This window comes from Typopeltis vanoorti, chromosome 1 (assembly GCF_054136105.1).
Source record: "Typopeltis vanoorti isolate ZY-2024b chromosome 1, IOZ_Tvanoo_1.0, whole genome shotgun sequence".
In the NCBI taxonomy this organism is placed as follows: Eukaryota; Metazoa; Arthropoda; class Arachnida; order Uropygi; family Thelyphonidae; genus Typopeltis; species Typopeltis vanoorti.
The window spans coordinates 135,889,742-135,917,281 of NC_143549.1; the positions used below are offsets into that span (position 1 = coordinate 135,889,742).

At 35.0% G+C, this 27,540-nt stretch overlaps 1 protein-coding gene across 1 annotated transcript in view; it reads left to right on the top strand.

The window, feature by feature from the left end:
• LOC150110456 (dipeptidyl peptidase 9) overlaps window positions 1-23,774 on the top strand; it is a 441,463-nt gene extending 417,689 nt beyond the window's left edge. The window contains exons 19-20 of the mRNA XM_090393952.1: window positions 1,255-1,366; window positions 23,015-23,774. Coding sequence (XP_090250078.1) covers window positions 1,255-1,366; window positions 23,015-23,107 — 205 coding nt within the window. The 3' untranslated portion in view covers window positions 23,108-23,774. The remainder of the gene's footprint in view (window positions 1-1,254; window positions 1,367-23,014) is intronic.
• The last annotated feature ends 3,766 nt before the right edge of the window (window positions 23,775-27,540 follow it).

The following is a 27,540-nucleotide window of genomic DNA, read 5'->3' on the forward strand; positions in this document are numbered from 1 at the left end:
ATATTCAGACTGAGTATATATATATTCAGACTGAGTATATTCAGTCTGAGTATATATATATATATATCAAATGATCCGCTCTCAATTTGACTTCAAACCCAGTATACAGTTTTCTGATGACAGTAAACTGTACTCCACTTTCTTGTGTGACAAGCCTTGCAGCTATGCAAGATCACCAAAAATTCTCCACATATCACATATAGCACCTTTTCTAATTAACCTTCCTTTCACTGCTACTAAAACTCCATCTTGTTTTATTTCTCGCAAAAAAGAATCCTGTACAAATCTCTCCAACCATTGGATGCTCTGCTCACATTTGGTAGTGCCCCTCAGATCTTAAAAATACTCCAAATTTATTTTCCCCTATCTATCCATGATACTAATATACAACAGGTTGATAACTTTTCATAAGTGGGATTACCATTAAAAAAAAAAAAAAAAATCCATAACTCTGATACTATTGCTTGTAGAGCCATATAGCCAATTGCATTATATTACAAGAACCTCCTTAGCTTGGTCGGAAAGACCTAGGTTCGATTCTCGTCCATGACGTGAGGAACCTTTATCTGGTCTCTTTCAATGAAAGGTGAGTTAGCTGGTCTCATATGGAGGTAGGCGGGTTTTTTCACCCAGAAACTCTTGTTCTCCCAGAACAGGTAAACTGATCCCAAGAACACACACTGATTATAGTCAGGGATACTTAAGACAGTCCTTCCACCCATAGGTTTGATTCATCAGTTATGCTAGTCCCAAGCCTGGATAAAAATAGAGGGAGGGGAGGAGATTGAGGTGATGCTGTACCTCCCTGTAAAAGGGGCTCACGGCCATTGTATCATCATCATCATACGAAATAAATAAAAACATTACATTACTATTCAGTGCTACATGCTGCTTTCATACCGATCTTAGGGTGATGCAGATGGTCCTAATTCAATGCTCTAACACAAAAGTGTATGATAAAATGATTATCATAAATTATGTGAGTGTTCACTTTTGAGTATTCTGTTCCTTATTGAGATTTGGTGTTGTCTATTAACAATATAGGCAAGCATATAATGATACAAGAAGGTTCAGGTTTCCTACCACGATAGTAGTAAAACAGACATAACACAGTTGTCTCTCATTATAATTTTTCATTGCTATTAAAAAGAGAATTTATCATAGTAGTACTACTAATAATCATAGTTTTTATCCTGAAATCTATAAAAGCAACTAGATTACTTATTGTTTATTTATAAGAGAAATTTTTTTCAGAGAGAATCGTCTATTAATTATTCATGGCCTCATGGATGAAAATGTTCATTTTTCACATACAAGCCAGTTAATTAATGCCCTCGTGAAAGCTGGAAAACCTTATCAATTACAAGTATGGTTTTTTAATCCATTTTTAATTTACTGTAGAGCTCAAAATTAATGATGGATGTTACTTTTAAAAGGACTGTATTTATTCTTTTGTTTAAACCAAGCCTGAGCAATCTTTTATTTTCATTTGACTGCAGTCAGTGACATGAATTTTTTTTCACTTAGTATAATAAAAATGTTTTTTATGTTAGTATATATATATATATATATATTTGTAGCAAGTTTTTTTGCTTGTTAAAAAGTAAATTATACTTGACAAGAAATTATATTGTTTTTATCCTTTATCCAAAGCATGAGCAAACAAAAAGTTTGCATGCAGATTAATATCATGACTAGGCTACTCGCACATTCATAATAGTGCTTAACAGTATAAACAACACCTGAGGAACAAAATAAATCAATAATTTATTGAGTTGCTAATATATTCCTGGATTTCAAACCAGCATTGGTATTTTAAGATGCCAGTTTGAAATCCAGTGAAATATTGGTAACTCAATAAATTAATTACTTTGTTTCTTTGCTGTTGTTTACTGTAAAGTACTGTTTTAATAATAACCAAACCCAATCCTGTCATTACATTTCTGTAGGCTACTTGTTTATAATGGCAGATAACTTCACATCAGATTATCCTAGTATTCTGTAATGTATAGCATGCATACTTTCAGATGTATAGCTTACCCTGCATTTACGGGAAGGGGTTTGAGCTTTACTGACATCTAACTTCCATTGAGAAGTTAGATCTGTGGAAAGCCTGAGCAAAATTGCTGACTTGGTTGGCCAAGTGGATGGCACGCCTGTTCTCCAACCAACAGGTGGGAGGACAAGCGTGTTCAAATCCCACCATGGGCGTTTCTAAAAGCCTGCTCTGGATGGGCTTTTATAGCTACTTGAGTTTTTAAGGCTTGTCTTAAAATAAATAAAATAAAATAAAATAAAAATCATTTCAACAATCTTATATGTCCAAAAACAAGTGTGCCATGCATTATAGTATACCAGAGCAATTTTATGTGAGTCATCCACCTCTATACAAAAGTCATCATGATCAGTGCCCATGGATCCAATGCTCATTGGTGTCTGATGCTTTTCCATTGATGTCCATTGGCTATAGGTTTACTTTTGCTGAGATCTTATCTCTTTTTTACAATCTATATATATATATATATATGTATATATAGATTGTAAAAAATTAATAATTAAAAGTAATACTCGTGAACATATATAGGTAACTCTCAAAATGTTACTTTACATGCAAACTTTTGTTTGCTCATGCCTGGGTAAAGGATGAACCCAACAGTACAATTTCTTGCCAAATATTTTTTAACCAAAAAAAATTGCAGTCTAGAGTATTTGAATGATATAGTAATATGCCAATTTGCTACTTGTTTATGGAAAATATGATGATGATATCTTTCCCATGATGCTTGGTTGCATTATGGTATCTGAAAGGTAATGTGCTATGCAATATAGCAGGGTTTCTCAAACTGTATTCCATGGAACACTAGTGTTCCGCGAGAAGTTCTGGAATTTGTCATTTTAGTTTTCTAAGCATTTTTCATGAATAAATATTTTATAGTAGAAATATTCTGAGGAGAATAATACTCGTGAATATGTCGAAAAGCTCATACCCAGAATCCCTAATAACATCTATGTATCGTTAATTTTCACACATCGAAACATTTCAACATTTGGGAAAGGGAATACCGCTGTTTATGACCGGTCATAAAAATTGCCTGCAATCGGATTATAACAATGGTGGAATATCCTCTGTTCTCAAAACTGAAGGAAATGACATCTGTGTAGCAAATGTCAGTGACAAGCGGCATATTTTTAAACATGGAAATATTCATGAATTATCGTTAATTTTTACACATCGAAATCTTTCAACAATCGGGGAAGAGAATACCGCCGTTTATGACCAATCATAAAAAATTGCCTGCAAGCCAATTACAACAATGGGCGGCATGTTCTCAAAACTGAACAAAATAACATCTGTGTTGCAAATGTCAGTGACCAATCAAGGAAGTATAAAGAAAATTTTTCCACTGAAATTGAAAATCAATGTAGTCTGTATTTGGTTCTCAAATCTAGTAATACTGAATACTTTCTCCGCAAGTTCGTATTGCAGTGTATAAGTGCCTAAAAGTAATAGGAATACAGATTTAAATTCTAATATGAATAAGAGGCAAGACACTTTGTTTAATTTTGGTATTAAGAAATCTCTTATTTGAAGGTGTTTGTGACGGAACAGATCGTGAGTCATTCACCTCAAGTCTACAAAGATCTCCAGGATGTATAAAAGGAGGGGAAAACTACCAGCACACAGGAGAAAAAGTCTGCATTCACTTGTAAGCACTTATAATAATATTATAAATATATTTGATCAGAATAGGATATGTCAATGAAAATCAGCAGAAATTAATTTAATGATGGTTTATTGATGCTTTAATTAAATTAATTAAAACAAATTAAATTGAACTTTAATTTTGTTTAATTAATTAATAATTAATTATCAATTTGTATTATTAATAATTAATAAAATTGGCTAAATTGCCAGTTAATTATTAATTAATACATTACAAAATAACCAAGATGTTCCGTGAAAATTTCAGCATTTGTGAAGTGTTCCGTCTTAGAAAAAGTTTGAGAAACCCTGCATTATAGTATGGTAATTCCATATTTCTTCTACCAGAAATATGGAATTAATCAATTCAGAAGAATTTTCATCATCATCTTCTAATTTCTGCTATGTGCTTCAAGGGCATACAGGATACAAATACTGTTATAGCACAAGCTGATTCTTGTACATTCAGCACTCTCGATATCAGTAATTTTCCTCCAGAATTAATAAAAGTTTAATCATATGATACCATAATTTTTACCTTATAATTTATCATCACCTCCAGTATTGTCAGAACCTAAATTTCATTCTTCTAAGGCACTACTAACTGCATCAATCAACCTTAATCTTGATTTCCCTCTGGAGTTTTTCTTGTTATCCTGACATGAAGTACCTGTTTCGCTAGTCTTCTCTCTCTCTCTCATTCTTTTTAAATGATATACCATCTTAAATTAGCTCCTTAGATATTCTTAAGTGCAAACAGTACCTAGTCCCTATTTGTTCACTCGTCTGATTTTTCTTAAAACTCATATCTGTGAACTCTAGTTCTTTGATTCACTGTTTTGTTCATAACTCCACTCCAATATCAATAAGTTAAATCAAATACTTTACAGTATGTAATAATTTGCTTATATATATCTATATATACTGGGAGTTTAACTAATTCCTCCCAGTTTCTATATAAATGTATTCGGGTTGGGCCCCCACCATACCGGCTTTGCTTATTTTCTATTATCTATTTGCACATTAAATTTATGTTCCCTAAAATTATATGTAGGTTCATCAGTGAAAACATTAAGATGTTTTCCATGTTTTGAATCTTTGTATTAATAATTTATTATTGATTTATTATTAGTTCATTAATTTCACAGTATAGCCTTGGCTTTAAATTTTTCAGGAAATGGCAACATATACTAAAATATGAATTAAAAAACTTTAATCAGTACCTTCCTATATTTTGGCAATGTTACATTGCCATTCTGGGAACATGAAACTATGATATGTGCACGCAGGCACTAACAGTGAGCAAATGAGGCTGATGAAGGCAATTGAAGTTGGTCCTAGAGTGAATCTAGGACCAACTTCAGTTTTATGTTTCCAGAAGATGACAATGTAACATTGCCAAAATATAGGAAGGTATTGATTAAAGTTTTTAATTAACATTTTAGAGTATGTTGTCATTTCTTGAAAAATTTAAAGTCGTCTAACCAATGTATAAGTTTATCTACAAGAAGTATAACTTTGGGTTTGAGGTTAGTATCATGAGAGGTCACTATAGGTGATTTTTATTTTATTATTGTGTTATTTATTAGAAAAATTATATTTTATTTTATATTACAGCTTTTTTTTTTCTAGTTATAATTATCGCATTTTGGGTATTTCACAACATCCTTGTTGATCTATTACTATATTAAAGTGCCATAAAATGGCACCAGAGCAACAACAAAAAAAGAATGGTAATCTATATAGTGAGGTTGAGAACAAGAAGTCTTGGAGAGATAGCAATGCACTGAAGAAAGAGATATTAAGTAATGGTAATCAAGTAAGTAGTAAAGTGAATATAAAAAGGCTGTTATATGGTATTCTGGGCACAAAAATAAAAAATATAACAAATGAAAAGAAAAAGAGATGGTAGTAGTTCTTGTAAGAATAAATGATTTAACTAGTGATAAACACAGTATGAAGAAGGATATGAAAGGAAGAAGTGAGGGTGAAGAGTGAAAAAAGGAAAATTGTTAGCATATTACCATAATATTACAATACTGAATTAAGAAGAAGGGTTCTGTTGCAAATGATTCAATGCCAAGCTGTGTAGAAGGAATGGTTGCAAATTTTGGTATATGTGTGTGTGTGGAGTTAGTGTGGAGGAAGAATGGATTTATATATGAGGGATAATCTACACTTGAATGTGTTCGATGTCAGGAGACTTGAGAAATTATTTATTGGTATTAGACCTAATATGGAGTCAGGCAAACTATATCATGATAGGGAGAATCTATGCATAAGAGTGACTAAGTTATGCAACTGTATTCTGTGTTAATGATGAATATGCTTAATCATCAAGGGGATTATCATGAAAGGATGATGGTGTTTGTCCAGTTTTGACTTGTTAAGTATGTTCAGGAATGTCTGCATAAGTAAAGCTTTAGATTCAAATAGAGATCTTCCAATTATTCAACTGGATCATACAGACTACAAAGGAAATTACACAAAAAAAAAAAAAGCATGGAGGCAATTTATTATGTCTGTACACAAATGCCAGGAGTATCAGGAAAAAGGGGTTTGTGGCCTTGCTAAATACATTGGTCTCAAACTGCAGACATTAGTGAGAACTTGCTTTCATAGGCAGATATATTAACTGGTATCAAGTTTAAAGGATACAGCATATTTTAGGAAGGACAGACAAGATAGGAGAAGAGGTGGTGTGCTGTAATGATATCAGATTTGAGTCCAGTTAGGGTGAAAAGCTATAGTTGCATGACTGGTAGCAATGGGTTTGAAGCCTATCTGGTGTGAAGTGGAGGCTGACAAGATCAAACAAGGATGATGCTAGCTATGAAAATTATAAGACACGGGACAAAAGAGTTGCAAGTATTATGTAAGAAGTCTAAGTCTGAAGAGAAGAAACTGACTCTGCAATATAAAGATAGCCCAAAAGAATTCTATTTATGTTGCAAGTAACAGATGCAGAAGAGATTGTTCAGCTAATGAGTACCTAGTTTGCTAAGAGCTATCAAGCTGATATATGCAACATTGTGCTTAATGTTGGATGCAGTAGCTAGTAGAGCTATTGCATAAACTGAGCTAACCTGGTTGGTGAAATGGTTAGCATACCCACTCTCCAACACAAGTCATGGATTCAAATCCTGCTGCAGGCATGAATGTTTGTGATTGTCTCACCTTGTGTACTGCTATAACCTCTGGTATGGCATGGTATAACCTTTGCTGTCCTTGCATTATTAAAACCAGAAATTATCATCATAAACTGAATAAGAATTTGAAAATACAGGATTGATAGAATATTGACATGGACCAAAAAAAGTGTTCATCTGAACTGGTTGTTCCTTTTACTAGAATGTATAATTTGAGTCTCAGAACAGGCAGGATTCCACCAGAGTGGAAAGAATGTGTGATAATCCCATTGCACAAGAGTAGTGAAAAGTGGTGGTGCTTACACATGGATAAAGGATTAAACCAAATATATAATTGGTAGTATAGCTAAGTGAAAAACTTCCATCATATATACTAGGTGGTGAAAAGATTTCTAATGGTTGACCTATCAGTATCTTGGGAGTGGCGGTGAAGATTTTGGAAAAGTTGGTAAGAGCTCTCAAAGAGAACTGGATTGACGAAGAATCTGTACTTTCTAAAGAACAGCATGGATTTATTAAGGATGGGTCATGTTTGAGCAACTTGCTCATATTTTATTATAATGTTACAGTGAGCTAGACAATGGGAATGGATACGCAGACCAAGATACATCAGACCAAGGACTGATCCCTCAGGTATACTATTGGTCAACTTCAATCCAGTAGTCTCACATAATTTGAATCTCCCATATATCACTTTTTGATATCTGTCAGTCAGCTATTTACATTCCTACTATGTCCTTATCCAAGCTAATATTTTATAATCCAATCCCATATTCTCCACTTTATGCAACAGTCTTCCATGTTGTATACTGTCATGTTTGACCTATCAAAGGTCAAAAGTATACAACATGGAAGACTGTTGCATAAAGTGGAGAATATGGGATTGGATTATAAAATATTAGCTTGGATAAGGACATAGTAGGAATGTAAATAGCTGACTGACAGATATCAAAAAGTGATATATGGGAGATTCAAATTATGTGAGACTACTGGATTTAAGTTGACCAATAGTATACCTGAGGGATCAGTCCTTGGTCTGATCCTTAGTTTGAAGTCCTTGTTATTCATTCTTTACATTAATGACAATGAGAAAGATTTAACAGGAGACATTCAGCTATTTACTGATGACGCAAAGACTGGTAGGGTAATCAGAAATGTGACTGACACACTTGCAGAATGATTTGAATAGGTTGCATCTGTGTGCATGAGAAAATGGCTGTCACTTCAATTTTAGTGAATGAAAAGTTATGCACTTTGGTATAATCACCATCATCAAATTCCTGACATCTACCCTCAAAGGGTGTACAGGATATGATAGTACTACATGAAAAATTTACATCATTACTAACTTCCTCCCTACAATTTTCTGCCAAATCAATCTGTTACCTGTCAAAGCTACAACATTGTCAGATCTTTATTATTATTATTATTATTTTCGGGCTACTCCAGGAGTCCTTAGACTCATCGAGGGAGGCCCTAAACATCATGTCCACACAACTATACAACATTCTCACAGTATCTATGATACCTTGCCTTGAACTTGCTCACTGTCATAGCACCCACAACAGATTCTGGCAGCTTATTCCACTCATTTACCACTCTAAAAGTAAAGAACCCAGCTCTAACACCACTGCTAACCACACTCTTGCCCAGCTTCCATAGGTGTCCCCTAGTTCTCCTGCCAAGAGTACTGATCTCAAAAATATCCTCTGAATTAATCTTATAGAATCCTTTTAGCAATTTGAATGTCTCAATCATATCTCCCCCTTTTCTGCCTATCAACCAGTTTCTGAAACCCACAAATCTTCAACCTGTTCTCATATGGTTCATTCCATAGACCTGCTATCATCTTAGTCACTTGCCTCTGGATCCTCTCCACCTCCTCCCCATCAAGAAGGAACCGAGGTGACCAAATTTGGGCACAGTAGTCAAGATGATGTCTTATCAAGGCTCGGTACAGAGGTACAATAACTTGCTTGTCTCTGCTCGTTAAGGTATTTTTCAACAAACAAGTGAGTTGATGAGCTGATTTAGCTACTTTCGCAATGTGCCCCCTAAACTTCATCTCCCTATCCACCAACACTCCCAAGTCCCTGGCCTCATCAATCTCTTGGAGTACAGTTCCACCCATGTGGTATACTGCTGCTAATCTTTTCACCCCAAAATGCATAACCTTACATTTTGTCACATTAAATTGACATCCATTCTCCTTAGTCCAGAACTCCAATCTATCCAAGTCATCCTGCAAGACTTTGACATCTTCTGCATTCACTATCGCCCTCCCCAACTTTTGCATCATTAGCGAACAAATGAACTGTTCCACTTAAATCCTTCCCTATATCGTTAATGAACAGATTAAACAACAGTGGTCCAAGAACAGAACCCTGTGGCACCCCACTAGTCACAGGCCGTCTTTTGGACTCCACTCCTGAATAAACCACTCTTTGATATCTCTCCATCAACCACCCACCTATCCATCTCACCAACCCTATATCCATTCCCATATGTTGTAGTTTACGGATTAGAATTCCATGTGGTATCCTGTCAAACGCCTTTGCCAGGTCCAGCAGTATTATCACTGTAAACCCATTTCCCTTATCCAGTTCAGCTGTCACCTTGTTATAAAACTTGAGCAAGTTACTCAGGCATGATCTACCCTTTACAATACCATGCTGTCCCCTGTACAGTATCTCATTTTCATCAATCCATTCCTGTATTTTTCTCTTGACTACTTTCTCCAAGACCTTGACAACAACTCCTGATATGCTGACCGTTCGGTAATTTGCAAACATAGTCTTGGATCCTCCTTTTTACAGTGAAACTATTTTCCCCTCTTTCCACACCTTCGGGACTAAACCAGACACGAGACTCAGATTAAACAACATGGTCAAGGGCACTGATAATTCCTTGGCCGCTTCACGCAAGACCCATGCCGGTATACCATCCAATCCCACAGATGTATTCGCATTAAGGTTCTGTAATAAACTATTCAACTCCACTTCATTCATCACAATTCCCATATAAACTAATGGCTCCTTCATTTTTTCAATGTCACCACCTGGATGATATACTTTTGCAAAGTGTGCACTCAGTAACTCCACTATATCGACTGGTTCAGTGACCTCCTTACCATCGTCATTCCTTAAAATAATTTTGCCATGTACAGTTCGTTTTTTTTTTTTTTTTTGCTTGCAGCATATTTGAAGAACTGTTTGGGATTCTCTTTTGCTTGCATAGCTAGTTTCCTTTCATAATCGGCTTTTGCTGTTTTTACCACACTCGTTACCCTTCTGGCCTGCACTTTATACCATTCGTGTGCCTGCAGGTCACCCCTTTCTTTAAATTCCCTCCACAGTTGTTTTTTTTTTTTTTGCAGCTCAAGCTTAATGGTGTTATTCATCCATTTAACCCCTACTTGTTTTACTATTCAGACCCTAGGTATACAATCAGCCATAACCTCCTGTAAATGCTCCTTGACCACTTCCGTGCTCTATCGACATCCAGACCTTGAAGTTGTACATGCCATGACACTGATCCAAGCAATCTCCTAAGCTTGTCATACTTGGCAGCACAGTAATTTTTAATTAAGGAATTTTTGATTAAGACAGGGTATATGTGGAATAATCCACATATACCCTGTCTTAATCAAAAATTCCACACCTTTAGCCACCTCCCAGGTCAAGACCTTATGATCACTCTCACTAATAGGTGGCAACTTGGTCATATTCATTACAGTCAAATTGTGAGATGCTATTACCAGGTCAAGTACTCTCACACCCCTAGTATTTTCAATTACATGCTGTCTCAGATAGTTATCCCTTAATAATTGAATAAAATCATTTCCTTCCTCACATGTGTCCTCTCCACCTTCCAATCAATGTTACCATAATTAAAATACCCCATAACTTATATTTATATCTTATATTTATATATCTATCTTCTAAGGCACTTTTTACTGTATCAATCCACCTATATCTTGGTCTTCCTCTGGGTCTTTTTCCTGCCACCCTGGCAGAGAACACTTGTTTGGTTAATCTTTCCTTGCCCATTCTGTGTAAGTGACCATACCACCTGAGATTAGCTCTGCTAACGCATTCCTGGATGCTGACAATGTCAAGTTCTTTCCTAATATCTTCTTTTTTAATATGATATTGCCATTGATGCCATCTGTTCACACCCCCTAATCTTTCTCATGACTCTCATATCTGCGGTCTCTAGTCTTTGGTGCAGTGTTTTATTTCTGACTCAGATCCATAAGTTAAAATTGGTTTGCACACTGTCTTGTATACAGCTAATTTAGTGTTTTGACTAATTTCTCTCTTATTCCATATGAATTTATTCAATTGACTTCCTACCATACCAGTTTTGTTGATCTGTTGTCTATTTCCATATTTAATTTACTATCTTCACTAAAAATCATGCCTAAGTAGCTGAAATGTTTTACTTGTTCTATAGGTTCTCCATTCACAATTCAGCTGATATCTTCACTGCTTCTGCCTATTTTCATTATCTTTGTCTTGTTATTGCTAACCTTCATACCATATCTATCACAACAGTTATTCAATTTAGTGAGGGAATCTTGCAGACTTGTAGCGGATTAATTTAGAAATGTAACATCATCCGCATAAAGCAAGGAGCTGACATTAACATCTCCAATTTGATATCAGCTGTAATACCACTTTCCTTCATAATGTAATCCATATAGATAATGAATAACAGAGGTGATAATGTACATCCTTGTCTGACACCAGATTTAACATTAAACCATCTCCTTGTACCTCCTTCAATTCTAACTGCTGACTTACAACTGAAATAAAGACTAAGCATTGCTTGATATAATGCCCCATTGACACCATATAACTGTAGCGTATTGAATAGCTTCTCTCTCTTGGCACCTTGTCATATGCCTTTTCCAAATCGACAAAACTTAAATACAGATCTTTGTTATATTCCCATGATTTCTCAACTATTTGTCGTAAAGTGAAGATCTGATCCTGACAGCCTCTATTTGGCCTGAATCCAGCTTGTTCTTCACCCAGCTTTTTTTCCACAATTCTTCTCAACCGTTTCTGAAGTATACTGGCATAAATCTTACCAGGAACACTCAGTAGAGAAATACCTCTGTAATTCTCACAATCAGTTTTATTTCCCTTTTTATATATGGGTACTATGAGAGCTCTACTCCAATCATCTGGAATTCGTCCTTCTGTCCAGGCCCTCTGAACTATGCAGTGTAGCCACTGTAAAACTTTTATACCTCCATACTTGAGCATTTCTGGTCTAATATCATCTACTCCAGCTGCCTTTCCATATTTCAGACTTTTGATGGCTTTTTCTACTTCAAGCATGCATGTGTATTCCTGATTGCATGCCTGATCAGTTTTTCATCACTGCTAGTTTCATTTAGCAATTTTTCGAAGAAATTACTCCATACTTCAAGGATATCTTTTTCTCCAGTTTTCATATCATCTCTAATTCCTTTTACAGCACTCTTTCCTCCATTTCTGAGCTTCTTCAACAACCTTTAGAATATCTTGCCACCTTCTTGATATTTATTTTCTATGTTCTTACCAAAGTCTTCCCATGACTTTTGTTTAGCTAGTTTTACACAGTGTCTAGCTTTCTTACATTTGTCTCTGTATTCTCTAAGAGCACAAACTGACTTATTTGCCAGGATATTTTGATATGCTTTCTTCTTTTCCTTCACTGCTTCTTTAACTTCCTGTGTCCACCAGGGAGTTCTGATTTTTCTATCCTTGCAGACAACCTCACCACATGCCTCTCTGGCAGAATGAATCGATGTTTTCTTCAGAGCTTGCCACTGAATCTCCAAGGTTTGATTCCTGTTTTCAACCTCTTTCATTTTTTCTTGAATAATGTTTGTATATTTTAGTCCACAGTTCACATCTGAGAGCTGCTCAACTTTTATTCTTTTTAAAACTTTCTTACATGTTATTCTTTTCAATATGAAATTCAATTTTATCCTGCTTAAGACTAAATGGCGATCACTTCCAATTTCAAATCCTCTGTACACTTTAGTGTCCTGCACCATAGAGAAAACATCACTATCAACAATAATATAGTCAGTGAGACTTTTCTTATTCTTTGCCTCTTCTCTCGATGTGAATTTGTGCACGTTTTTATGTTGTAACGTGGTGTTAGTAATGACCAGTCCATGTCCTGAGCAAAAATCCAACAAGTATTTGCCATTATTATTAGCTTTGCTTCTTTTCTCCAAATTTTCCCAAAATATTTTTGTATGTCTCACAATCATTTCCTACTCTGCTATTTAGATCCCCAACAAGGACCAACTTTTCCTTTTTCTTTGTGTCAGTTGCTTTTTCTAAAGCCTCAAAAAATTCCTCCACTTCTACCTTAGGAGAACCTTCTGTGGAACCATAGGCACAAAGAAGTCTCATTGTCCAGTTCCCCATTCTAATATTTGCCCACATCACTCTACTTGAAATTGCCTGCCATTCAAGAAGATTGGCCTTGTATTTAGTGTTGAATACTATGGCTACTACTTCTTTTCCTTGATTGTCATTACCTGAATATAACATTTTGTATTTATTGCTCAGAAAGAGCTCACCAGGTTTTGCCTTTTTTGTTTCAGTCACCCATATTATGTCGATCTGGTACTTTTCCAATTCCTCAGCTAGCTCCATTTCTTTGCTATTCAGGCTTCTTATGTTGATAGTACTGATCTTGAACTCTGGTGATGTTGAGTTGGAGTGGGTTTTAGGATTTGTTCCAGTAGCTGACTTTTCGCTGTTCGCCCTGGTTCCCTGGCGAAAACAATGGGGGGGGAGCCTTGTTTAACTGGGCGACGCCCCCAGTCGGCATGAAATTCTATCATGTTGTACCATCATTTAATATTGTGGTTTAAGCCAATAAGAATACAATTTGGTCGGCTAAATTCCATATTGCCAGCCCATCCTATTTCGTTCAGTATCCAGGTAGATACCTAACAGGGTGCACCATGCGAAGGTGAGGATTGGACATTAGGTCAGAAGCCCTGGTCAGTTCTCCACATTCCTTTAAAGGCTATGTGGAGGTCTCCTCTCAGTTATACAGCTTTGACCCTTAAGCACCCCTTTGGTATAATGAGGTGTTCAGTGTCATATTATATTGGTGGGATCATGCGAGAAGAAACTGATCAGGTTATTAATCTTGTATTTTTAGATAAGAAGTTGAAGTTCAAGGGTCATATAGCAAAGATGGCAAATACGTCTCATTGTGATGATGCAGATACAGTAGACAATGTGTAAAGGAAAGTGTTAAAGGTGATATTGAGACTGTGTTATGTAGATTATGAAGACAGATTGAGAATTTGTGGACTGTAGACACTGGGAAAAAAGAGTGATATGATAGAGAAATACCTGAAAGAAATATATACTAGTAGAGTGAATCTTTAATTTTATGGAGGGTGGATTGAGGATGAAAGGGCATTTATGGAAGTTGAGAATGAATATAGTCAATAAAAGAGTGAGAGCTAGATTTTTCTCTCATAGAACAGAGTACTTCATTTGAATGAATTGCCTTTGGAGATGAAGATGTAGCATGAATGAATGCTAGATATGACAGCTGGTATGGGTGATATGTGAATTCCTTCGATGTGTCTCTGGTAGTAATAATAATAATTTTCATTATCAAATTTGTTATTGGTTATTGTTTAGAGATCTAGAAATATGAATTTAAATTCATTTATGTATGTCACATCATCTACGTTTAAGCAGAGAACTGTTTAATATTTCTGATTTTGATATCAGGTATGCACTTTTTTTGGTAATGTGATCTATACAGATTATGTATAACAGTTCATGTTGAGGTTTAATGTGTGAAAATAGCACAAAAAAATAATTAAACACTGGCATAATGGTTTCAATATTTTCTCTGTTACAGAGACATAGCTGGGAATTCAACATGGGAATTGTTAATGGGGGGGACAGTAATTAGACTAAATCTTTCCTCTTTGTATTTACAGTAATGAAGCATAATAGTAAGTCTTTTCCATTTGATTTTGTGCAAGAAGCCAACGCATATTCATCTACATCCAAGTGACCATAATTGATGTGTGGATTATGTCTTGCATTATTGTAGATGGGTGTTCTTCTAGTTTGCTAATAATAGGACAAGTTACAAGAACAAGGACCATTGTATAGATCTGGGACTGAGAGGGGAGGAAATGGATCTTTAGGTGAAACGCGTCTTGCTTCACATAGAGTTTGAAAGCATTACAGAGATTGTATTTCTTTCAAGTCTGGCTATTTTTTAAGTGTGTCTCCAGATGTATGAAATAGTGTTATCCTGTATATTGTTGAGAGATGCAGGGGGACAAAAGCAAACTATTAATTTTATTGTCATTGTAGTCAATGAATAGGAAGATTGTGACAAATACAGGACAGTTCGTCTGTGATAGGTCTGGTTGGAACAGAATTTGGTGGATTTGTTAACTGGAGCTTTTATTATACCATATTGTGAGGGGGGTGAATGTTGGAAAAGTTTGTGATTGAATTGATGTCGGTAAGTTTTCTATAAACCAAGAAGGAAAGAGTACCATTAGAGGAATGAGTAATTAGGTATGTCTAAAAACATATTATTATTATTATTACTTTATTTATTTTTATAGAGCTGTTGAGGTGGAGAAAGAACAGGTCTAATGTCTCTGAGCCATATGGCTAAATGGTGATACATCATCAGTGTATCTTAACCTAGATACTGCTTTGTTTTACTAAATATTTTTAAAAAGTTTCTGTTTATACATAACATGTTATCTATGTTGGCTATATATATACATCTGTTTATATATGGTGTCCTTCAAAGTGAAATAGCCAGCATGGATTATCACCATTGAAAAAAGTTAGTAATGTCTGGGGTTGGGGGTAAATGTCAGTGTCAGAAAAGGGGAATATTTGTAAGAAGTAATGTTAAAACCATGATATTGGTGCTACTTAAAACTAAATTTTAGATTAAAGATTTGAAGGTGTGGATTTTTTTTTTTTTTTTATAAGATGAAACATGGCAGTTAGAGGAGTAACTGAATTAGCTACTTTAAAGGTTAGGTAGTCAGCAGCATCCAGCTGTCAGATGGAGGGTTATTGGGTTTGGGGAATTTTGAGATAGTCTGTATATCCTGAGGGGGGGAGGGGGGGCGCTAAAAGGTTCGACTTTTTTTTTTTTTAATTAAATTTCGAGGCCTATGATATAATATTTTTAAGGTCCTTTTAATGTTTTCTTCTAAAAATTAATGGAGTCCTAATGTAAAAGTTGGTATGTATTGAAGGTCTCTGAGCAGATGTTAATTTTATAGTTGTATGCTCTGGTAATGAGACCCACAGTGGCATAACCCTTATATACTCGCAATTCTCATTATGTTCTTGTCTTTGCATAATTTATAAAGCAGTGGAAGTCGGCCTTAGAGGAATTTCCTTTATGTGATAAAGCTTGCATAAGGATATTAACTACATCAAAGTCTGATGTTTTAGTTGTTAGCAGAATCTGGAGGTAATTTATAGACACTATTCTGTATACATTGTATGCAATATTAGGTCTAACATCAGGATTTGAGGCATCAAAGCAGTTTTTGGAGGAAAAAGTTGAGGGCAACTTTGAAAAGATGAATATGTGACTAAGAAATTGAATTGCAGAAGTTGTTATATTTCTTGATGTTTTTGTTCTTATTTTTAGAAAAAAATTTGAGATTATCAGAAATATCAGGATGTTCAAAAATTCTTGGTTGAGAATAGAAATGAGTTCTGTTTGAAGAAATCTAATGACTGTGTTTGTTTTGGCTAGGCTTCCACTATTGGTGGATTCTGTTCTTGTAGTAATTCAAAGCTAGTGCATCTGTAGATTCATTTATTTAAGTGAAATTTGATTTTTTAACTTTACACAACTAGGTATAATTCTAGTATCCTTACATAGTTTTACGAAGGCTAGGCAATATAAAGTTCTCTGGATGAACAGTGTTTTCACTTTATGTAGCATGCAAAGGAAAACAGCAGTGCTTTCTCCATGAAGAATTATCAGTCATTTATTTAGGCTAAAGTACTGGTTGAAGCTCAAGTTAAGGTTTAATGGAGTGAAAACAGCACAGAGAAAGAATTAAACAGATTTGCTTGAAGAAGTGAATGCAGCTCTTTTGTGTTGTTTGTGTGTATCATCACAATTCTCATGTTATATTCCAAATGACATCTTTGTGATAAAGACAAAGTATTGGAACCATTAAACCTTAACATGATTTTTGGCCAGCACCTAATCATAAATACATGATGAATAACATTGAAGATATGCACCTCTTTCTTACACCTGATTTTACAACAACGCATCTTTTTGTATCCCCTTCAATTTTAACAGCTCACAGCTTACTAACAATGCATAATGTCCCATTTATGGGACATTATGCATTGTTAGTAAGCTGTGGTGCATATAATTGTAGTGTATGCTACAGCTTTTCTCTTGGCACCTTATCACATTTCTTTTCCAGATCTACAAACTTAAATAATGATTCTTGTTTCTCATGATTTCTCAATTTTATAATGAAAATCCTGATAACTATATTTGGCATTAACCTAACTCGTCTCCAAGTTTATCCTCCATAATTTTTCTTAGTCACTTCTTGAGTATGCTTGCATAAATATTACCTGTAATACTCACTAAGGGAATTTTACTGTTATTCTCGTATTCAGTTTTATTTCCAGTCGCCTGGAATTTGATTTTATGACCAGTTTTCCAAATTATGAAGTGTATCTACTGTAGAATTACCTCCGACTAAAACTTCAAATGATTGTAGTAGAGTTCTCATGGTACCATCTATAAAAAAAAAGGGGGGAATTACATTGGATAAGATACCAAGCTGTTCAAAATGGTATGGTTATATGGGGTAAATGGGATATTGTGCAAAGCATCCACATTTAATCACAATTCCTTACATTTTATAGATTATGTTGTACTTGTAAATAAATCCAGTATGAGTTTTCAGGATTCCTTAACTAAATTAAATAACTAGTGTAACAGATTTGGTAAAAATATGCGTAAACTCTGAAAATAGGCAAGAACATGGAAAATATCATATACATCCTAAATGAAGAGCGTTTAGAACAAGTGAAGTGTTTCAGCTATTTACACGCAATATTTAGTGTAGATAGCAAATCAAATTTGATAACAGAATATGCTGGAGAGCCAGTTGAGGAAATATTTATGAAAGAAGAGAGAAAATAATTAGTCAAAACACTAAACTATTGATATACAAGTCAATGTTCAAAACAGTTTTAACTTAGGATCTGGAACTGGGTTAGAAAAAGAACATTTAACCACAGAATATTATGAGATATGAGAATTCTGAGAAAAATTAGGTACAATCCATATGAAAAATGGATATATTAGAAAGGAACTCAACATTTTTAGCATTCAGAAATGTATGAGCAGAGCTATTCTGAGATGGTATAGTCACTCAATCAGAACTGGAGATGAAAGGTTAGCAAAACTGGTATTTAGGTTTGTCTCAGGTTGAAAGGAATAAAGATCTAGAGGTTGATTGGGATCTATGTAGATTTGATTACAAGTGGCTTAGAACCTTGTTCTTCAACCTGTGGTCTGCAGACCAGCACCGGTCCACAGAAATTTCCTGGCAGTCCGCCAAAAATTTCTTTGTCTCTCAGAAACAACGCTCCAGCCATATATATCAAATTTTCTAACCTCTAAGCAGAAGCAGATGTCGCACTACCTAAAAATTGTAATTTCATAACATTGGATTTAATAAAAGTACTATCTACATTGGTTTATGTTTTTGTCTTAGCCGCTAGCCGGTCCACGAAATATTTCTCCTATTTTCCTTGGTCTGCAGGTGTAAAAAGGTTAAAGAACTCTGGCTTAGAAGACTAAAATGTTAGATGTGACTATATTAGACACTTGGCAAATAAGAAATTAATTTGGAAGAAAGTTATTAATAGAAAGCTGGTAATACTTAAGAATATATTTCTATCGTTGTAAATCTTATATATTCCTGGAAGGTACATATCAGGAATTAGTTTATATGATGATGATCAAACACTTATGTCACAAATATGTTAAAACATACAGGATGCTTTAAGAAGAAAACTGGGTTTGTTTAATTACACCCTGTGTGCAGAAATATTTTGTTTTGCCTTACTTTACATTGTGATTTATATTTAATAAATATCTACCAACTTATGGGGGCGGTCTGAAAAGTACTCGACCATAGATGGCAGCACTATTGGAAAGAGATTTTTTTTTTTTTTTTTTCCAAGTTGGTACATCTGTCATAAGCATCCATGTGAAATTGCAAGTCATTCTATCAAGTAGTTTGTTTTATACAGCTGTCTGAAGCAAAAGTGTTGTCTGGTTAGGTTAGGTTATCCCTTGAAATTGATAAAATTGAGTATCGTGTGGTTATAAAATTCTTTGTAAAAGAAGGTTGTTAACCAAAAGAAATTCATTCGAAGTTCATAAAAGTTTATGGGCACTCTTCTCCTTCGTTTTTGACAATTAAGAAATGGGCTGCCGAGTTTAAACTTGGCCATACCAGCCTTGAAGATGATCCACGTGAAGGAAGTCCAAAAAGTGTAACAGCACCAGAAATCATTGGTCAAGTTCACAATATGGTATTGGATGACCGGCGAGTCAAAGTGCGTGAAATTGCTGAGACTATAGGCATTTCAAAAGAACGTGTGTGTGTGTAGGATATATTTTGCATGTAGAATTGCAAATGAAAAAGCTTTGTGCAAGATGGGTGCCCGCTTGCTCACAGCAAATCAAAAATGCACTCATAGGAAAATCTCTGAACAGTGCTTGGAGCGTTTTAACAAGAATAAAACTGAAATTCTGCGTTGATTTATTACTATGGATGAGACGATTCACCATTACACACCAGAATCCAAACAGTAGTCAAAACCGCAGACAGAAGCCAGTTGTTCAGCACCAAAGAAGACAAAGTTGGTTTCATCAGCAGAAAAGATCATGGCATCTGTGTTTTGGGGATGCTAAAGGCATTTTGTTTATTAATTATCTTGAAAAGGGTAAAACAATAACTGGGGAATATTGTTCCGATCTTTTAACCAGACTAGACGAAAAAATTTGTGAGAAAAGACCCGGTTTGCCGAAGAAAAAAAATCATCTTTCATCAGGACAATGCACCTGCCCACAAAGGTGTTTTGGAAATGGGAATATTAAGGGATCTGTGCTATGAATTGTTGGAACATCCACCCTATTACCCAGATTTGTCTCCCTCTGACTTTTATCTCTTCCCAAAACTAAAACACTTCCTCAGTGGTCAGCGTTTTTCTTCAACTCAAGAGGTGATTGCAGCTGTAGAGAGGTATTTTGTAGACTTCACTGAGAACCACTACAGGGACAGGATAATAGTGCTGGAGCATAGCTGGAATAAATGTATTAGTCTTAAGGGAGATTATGTTGAAAAATAAAAATAATTTTGAAATTATAAATTCATGTTTTCATTGTTAGGCCGAGAACTTTTCAGTCCACCCTCGTATGAGAATTGATATAGGCTGAATCATAAAACTTGGCTTGGTGATTGATTGTATTTAAAAAAATCTTTGAGATCAAGACCTTTGTATTGCTCTGTTTGAAGAAAATGATCTGTTTTCTAAGCACAACAAAGCAAAAATTTACATCTGGCATCTCTTTATGAAGATGTTAAATACAAAAACAAAAAATGAGCTAATGTGAATCTCTTATATTTCTTTTCCCTCACCAAATGAGATAATGTTCATTATAAATGTTTTTTTTTTGCCACCTGGTGGGGGGGGGAAAAAAATACTGGCAGAGCAGCTTTTTAATTTCTTAAAAACTGAGAGTTAGATTCTGGTGATCAATCATGAACTTGCCTTTCAACTAAGGGTGTAATTATATATAGTGTGAATTGCTCTTAAACCGAAATGGTTGATTTTCGTACATTCTATTGCATGATATAATTCAGTATAGAAATTCTGCTCACATTTATATATAGATATTTATTAATAAAAATATTGGATTTATAATCAGATGTTTTGACTGAATAACTATAATATTTGCATAACCAACCACTGGAGTTTATCATTTTTATCATTGCCTAGCTACTTTTAGAACATTGCTCTGAATTGGTAAAACATCCATAGCTGTATGTAACATATTTTGTCTCCTACGCAAATAAGATTGTAAACCTGTAGTACATTACAAAAATAACTAATTGCAAAAGTAACACCTAGCTGCCCACACTAGTTTTATACACATACAGGGTGTTCGGGATAAATTTGACAGTTTCGTAAGGAAAAAGAAAATCTTCTTTGTATCTATTAAATTTAATGAATTGACAAAAAAACATTACAGGCATAGTTAATTACAATACTATCAACAAGATTTACTCAAAATAACCACCATTAGCATCGATCACAGCTTCAATTCTGCTTCGGAACCTCGAACAAGCTGATGCTACAGTCTCCCTGGGAAGGGCCGCAAAAACTGTTTTAATTTTATCCATTAACTGGGCTTTTGTATTACTGGAAGTGCGATTGGTGTCTTTTTCAACTGCGCCCCATACAAAATAATCCATGGGGTTAAGGTCTGGGGAGTTTGGAGGCCAAACATTTGGACTGGTGAAGTCGTAGAAATTTTCAGACAACCATTTTTGACTTTTCCCAGAGGTGTGGCAAGGGGCCGAATCCTGCTGCCATACATACGGCCTACCATTGGCTACCCTTGTTATCCAGGGCTTGACTACAGTTAGCAACTCCACGAACAAAGCCCGAATTCCAATGCCAGGGTTCTTCAACACCTGTTCCTGCAGATTTGCGAGGAATTCTGCTGTACGAACGCAATCAGATCGTCTGCTAGGGATCTTTCTTCTTGCTACATCCTCGTAGTCACCATTGCAAGTCTCTAGTTCATGCCTGATTGTTTTTACTGTATTCAGGGAGCATTGGGCAGCAGTCGTAATATCCTTATTTTGATGGCGGGCACGAATCATCATGATACAAGTTATTCTCTTCCATGATTCAGGTGGGTTCCAGCTATCCATCCTTTCTGACATCTTGTATGTGAATGAAGAAGGGTCCAAACTTTTAAATGAAGAGAAGTGTGTGTTAATACATGTAACTTACGGAAAAATATAATTAATTATAAATATGTCAAATTTATCCCGAACACCCTGTATATATATATATCATTATCAGCCATTGTTGATCCACTTCTGGATGAAGGTCTTTCCAAGATTACTCCAAAACTGTCTGTCCATGGCTCTCCTTTTCTATGACACTCTTGCAAATCTGATGATATCATTAATCCATCATGATTTAGGTCGCCATCGTGGGCATTTTTCCGCTCGTGGAATCCAATCCAGTACTTTTGTCCATCGTTGATCTTGTCTTCGAGCAATATGCCAGTCCATTGCCACTTCAGATGTTTCACTCTTCCCATGATGTCAAAGACTTTGGTTTGATTTCTTATCCATGTATTCCTTTTGTGATCCAATCTTGTGATACCAAGCATACTTCTTTCTATACTAAATTGTGTTGTTCTTAATTTTTGAATTTCCTTTGCATTCAGTGTCCGTGTTTCACAGCCATATGTCAGTATAGTCATATTGTAATGGGAATTGGCAATTATAATGGTAGTTGGCTTTTGAATATTGAATATATATATATATATATATATATATATATATATATATAAAGAGCAGGATTTCAGGATTATCATATAATCCTGAAACCCTGCTCTAGGGACCAATTGTGGAACTCTTTCAAGCATGGCCAGATACACACTTAAGCTAGACAAGCTACAACTTCTTAGGACCTCACAGTACGAGTTGTCTCTTAAAAGTTATAACTTAGGGCATCACAACAACCTTAAATCCAACCCTACTCTCAAGCCACTTCACACCTCTAGTAAGTGGGGCAGTGGTCTCACATTGCACGACATAATTCATTTTTCACCAGACATTCGCAAACATCCATGTCCATGGCAAGCTTTAAATCCACTTTGGTTGGGGAGCAAGTATGTTAACCATTAATTAACCAGGCCTTTAGAATTTGTCTTTGCACATACATCTACTGTTTGTTATCTAAAAATAAATTCAATACATATCTTAACTTTATTGCATTATGTATAATCACAGATGTTTACAATATATTTTTTTCCTTTCTTACAGATTTATCCAACTGAACGTCATAGCCTTCGCCACTTAGATGCAAGTGAACATTATGAAACTGCCCTTCTTAGTTTTCTGCAACATCATCTTTGATTTTAATCTATCCTAGCACATTTGTTATTGCTTTGTCAGCAAACTTGAATAATTATGACCTCAGGAATGAGCCCATGTGTACTGTCCAAATGCAAATTATGAAGCTGCAAATTTTAATAACAAAAAAAAAAAAGAAAGCTCTACAGAACTGCAGAGGTTGTTTTGCTAGTCTGATACTATTAAAAAATTATGGAATTGGTGGAAATGTGCCAAGTAGTCTGCTGAAGAAAACTGCTAATTCCTTTATTTTTTAATCTTTTCCCCATATAATGAATAATTTATCTTGTCTGATAAAGTGTAAATTGGAATGAACACATGCAAGAAGATGCATACTCTAATAAGTTAACATTTATAGACAAAGACTAGGTGCACACTTTGGCCTAAATTTTGGATTTGGCATATTTGCATTAAGTGTAAGTAGATTTTAAGAGTGCAGTATTCAACATAAGATGCAGTGGAAGTCACAAAACAGCATATCCAGATAAATTCAGTTCCCTATTAAATTCATGAAATAATCAACATATGCAGACTTTATATATAACTTTATAAGGTTTTCATCAGTTTTATAATGGGTATCTATTTATCCTTTGTATTATATATTGATATATATATTGATTTTATGGCTCATTAAATCTACTTACATGCTGTGTCATGTCTTCATTGTGAAGATGCATTTAGAAATTTTTTTAAAGAATACTAACACAGTACCAATTCTTATTAGAGACTGGTTGCAATAGAAATTTCAATATTAAAGAGTTGCTCAAGAAATTTTGAAATTATTTTTTGCTGAGTGAAAAAAGCAATATTTATGATTGATAGTTAAAAACACCTTCAGACATTTAAGGACATTGTCTGTTGAAATGTTGATTATTTTTAAATATATACCATTTAAATTTATTTATTCTGAAGCTGGTATTACTTAAACATATGTATCTACATAGCCTCATAGTAAACATAGTATTTTTGCTGCAGAGAAAAAGGTCATATAAGTTAGATTTTGTTATCAACTCAAAGAAATCTTTGTAAGAATATTTTCATTTGATTCAAGAATTAGGTGATTGCTAGCACAGACAAGTACCACTTTTTTGCCTGGATCAGCAAAACTGAATGTAGAATTCACACACAGGTATGAACTATAAACGCTACTTAGAATGAGAGATGGAAACTGCCCTGCCTGCTACCAATTTCAAAAAATACATAAAAAAGTTAGCTGAAAGAGTATTGCCTTTTCTGTTTAACAAAAAACATATTATGGCATTTATATTTCAAATCTGTTTAGCCTGATGCTTCAGTGGTTATACCACTGAATTCTTTGAGTAGCATGTGTCATAAAAAACAAACTCTGAAACGCATTAATCATATGAATCTCAATTAAATGAATAGGGGTGGATATATCTATTCTGAAATTTACAGTTCATCTTCAAGTGCAACTGATTTCAAAAAGTGGAATAACAATAATGGATTAAATTTGGTCTCAAACACTGAAACTAGACATTCAATTCATTGGAAGAAAATCCTCATCTTGATTGAAATGTATGAAAGTTCTGAGAGTTAGTTTCTGTGTTACTGAATGTAGGTGAACTTCTATTTCCTGATTCATTGTTCCTTACAGGTCATTAAGGTTCACCTTTTTTAAGAATTTTAGTTTGAACCTAAATACCTCATTTTTAGGTTAAAGGCTCATATCTTGATTTTTTATAATTTCAGCAATGAAAACATTCATTATTATACTACTATATGAGCAATTTGTTCATGTAGTATTGTAGTCTCTGATACTGTGTGAAAAATAGGAGTAAATTTCTCAGTGAGGAATGCAGATTTATTTTCATGTTTAAATACCACAGGTTTCATTAACTGATGAGAGAAATAGTTAAATTTCCCAGTAATGAAGACTCTGCTGGCTTTATTGAAGAAGGGTAATTTCATATATCATAGGACATACCTTAATTAGGTAACCTCAAATGAAAAATAATAATATGTAACTCCTTGGGTGTGCCATTAATAATAATAATAATGAAAGCAGTGTTATTTTCTTCTGTTTGTGCTCATTTTATTGAAAATTTCATCTTCAGTATACTGTTGAGTTTAAAGTAACGATTTTGAGAGATCACAAACAAGAGAGGATATAAAAGGACTTCAATTACAAATGTTATCTGTAAAAATTGAAAGGGAAAGTTTCCTTTTCAGTTTGCTTACTACATATATACAGTAATACATGAAATACAAAGTTGTAATCTTGGAAATGTAACTCCTCTAACACCATTTATTTCTCAAAGGGAATAAGCAGAACTTTATTAGACCCAACTAACTTTTGGAAACCAGTAGACATCTGGTCTTCACCCTTAGTAATCACTAGTAGTTGAGACCATAAGTACTGTTATGTCGTTGCATTTCCTTAATTTATATTTTATTGTGTTCTCCTTTTTGTATCACTTATCTTAGATTGTCACTGTGTAGTGTTATTACTTTAACTATATATTTCTATGGTCTATACACCTACAGTTAAATCTATTGGCCGATTCATAGAATGATTAAGTATATTAAATAAATTAACAGGGGGTGCTTAAGGGTTAAAGCTGTATAACTGAGAGGAGCTCCACATGGCCTTTAAAGGAATGCAGAGAACTGATCAGGGCTTCTGACCTAATGTCCAATCCTCACCTTCTCGTGGTGCACCCTGTTGGGTATCTACTTGGATATTGAACGAATGAGGATGGGCTGGCAATTTGGAATTTAGCTGACCAAATAGTATTCTTATTGGTTAAACCAAAATAAAAAATGATGGTACAACATGACAAAATTTCATGCCTGCTGTGGCATTGCCCGGTTAAACAAGACCCCCCGTTGTTTTCGCCAGGGCGAACAGCGAAAAGTCAGCTACTGGAATAAATCTGAAAACAAACCCCAATATGGATCACATTATGAAGGAAAGAGGTATTAAACATGATATCAAAATTTGAGATGTTAATGTCAGCTCTTTGCTTTATGCAGATGATGTTATACTTCTAAATAAATCCGCTACAATTCTGCAAGATTCTCTGACTAAAGAGACCGCAGATATGAGAGTCCTGAGAAAGATTAGAGGCGTGAACAGATGGCATCAATGGCAATATCATATTAAAAACGAGGATATTAGGAAAGAACTAGACATTGTCAGCATCCAGGAATGTGTTAGCAGAGCTAATCTCAGGTGGTATGGTCACTTAAACAGAATTGGCGAGGAAAGATTAGCAAAACAAGTGTTCTCTGCCAGGTTGGCAGCAAAACGACCCAGAGGAAGACCAAGATATAGGTGGATTGATACGGTACAAAGTGCCTTAGACGATAGAAATATAAAATTTGATAATGTTGGGGTCTTGACAAGTAACAGACTGATTTGGAGGAAAATTGTAGATAGGAAGTTAGTAATGTAATTTTTTTCATGTAGTATGTATCATATCCTGTACACCCCTTGAGGGTACATGGCAGGAATTTGATGATGATGATGAATAAATTAACAAAGGGTAGACTTCTGAATAGAGTCCGATCCTCAGCAATAACAGTCTGGAGTTACCTCCTAATCAGGTGCTGGCAATATTTATTTGATCAAGCTGTGCCAGCCAGATCCCTAGGTTAGAAATTCCTCTTAGCCAAGGAGTAACCCTCAGAAAATATACTAAGTAAATCAATCTATTAATTATTCTTTATCTCAATTTTATCTGTCTCTCTTAAAATACTTTAGTTTGCAGAAAGTTTATTTTCCACTTGGTTAGAGTATAATAAATTTAGTTTAATCCTTTATCCAAGTGTGAGCAAACAAAGTTTGCGCCTGAAAGTATCTTCAGGACTGGGTTAAGGTGGTACACACCAGGGCAACTCGTTGCAAAGGTGGAGCAAGCTACCAACACTCCTATCCTAGTATCTCCTATAATGCAAAACACATCTCCTTGCGGATATGTCTATTGTTATGCATTAAGGGAAGGGCCACTACCCAGACCGGTTTCAACCTTTATTGAGGTCTCTTCAGTGGGAGCCAGGCCCAAGTCGAGATATCAGGCAGAAGCATTTGCAGGTCATCTCCACCTATAGGAATTGCCAATTGGTGTGCCACCCTTTTTTAATAAATTACTCTGGATTTAGAGAAAGATGTTGAAAGTTTATTTTCCACTTGGTTATAGTATAATAAATTTAGTTTAATCCTTTATCCAAGTGTGAGCAAACAAAGTTTGCGCCTGAAAGTATCTTCAGGACTGGGTTAAGGTGGTACACACCAGGGCAACTCGTTGCAAAGGTGGAGCAAGCTACCAACACTCCTATCCTAGTATCTCCTATAATGCAAAACACATCTCCTTGCGGATATGTCTATTGTTATGCATTAAGGGAAGGGCCACTACCCAGACCGGTTTCAACCTTTATTGAGGTCTCTTCAGTGGGAGCCAGGCCCCCGATAAGAT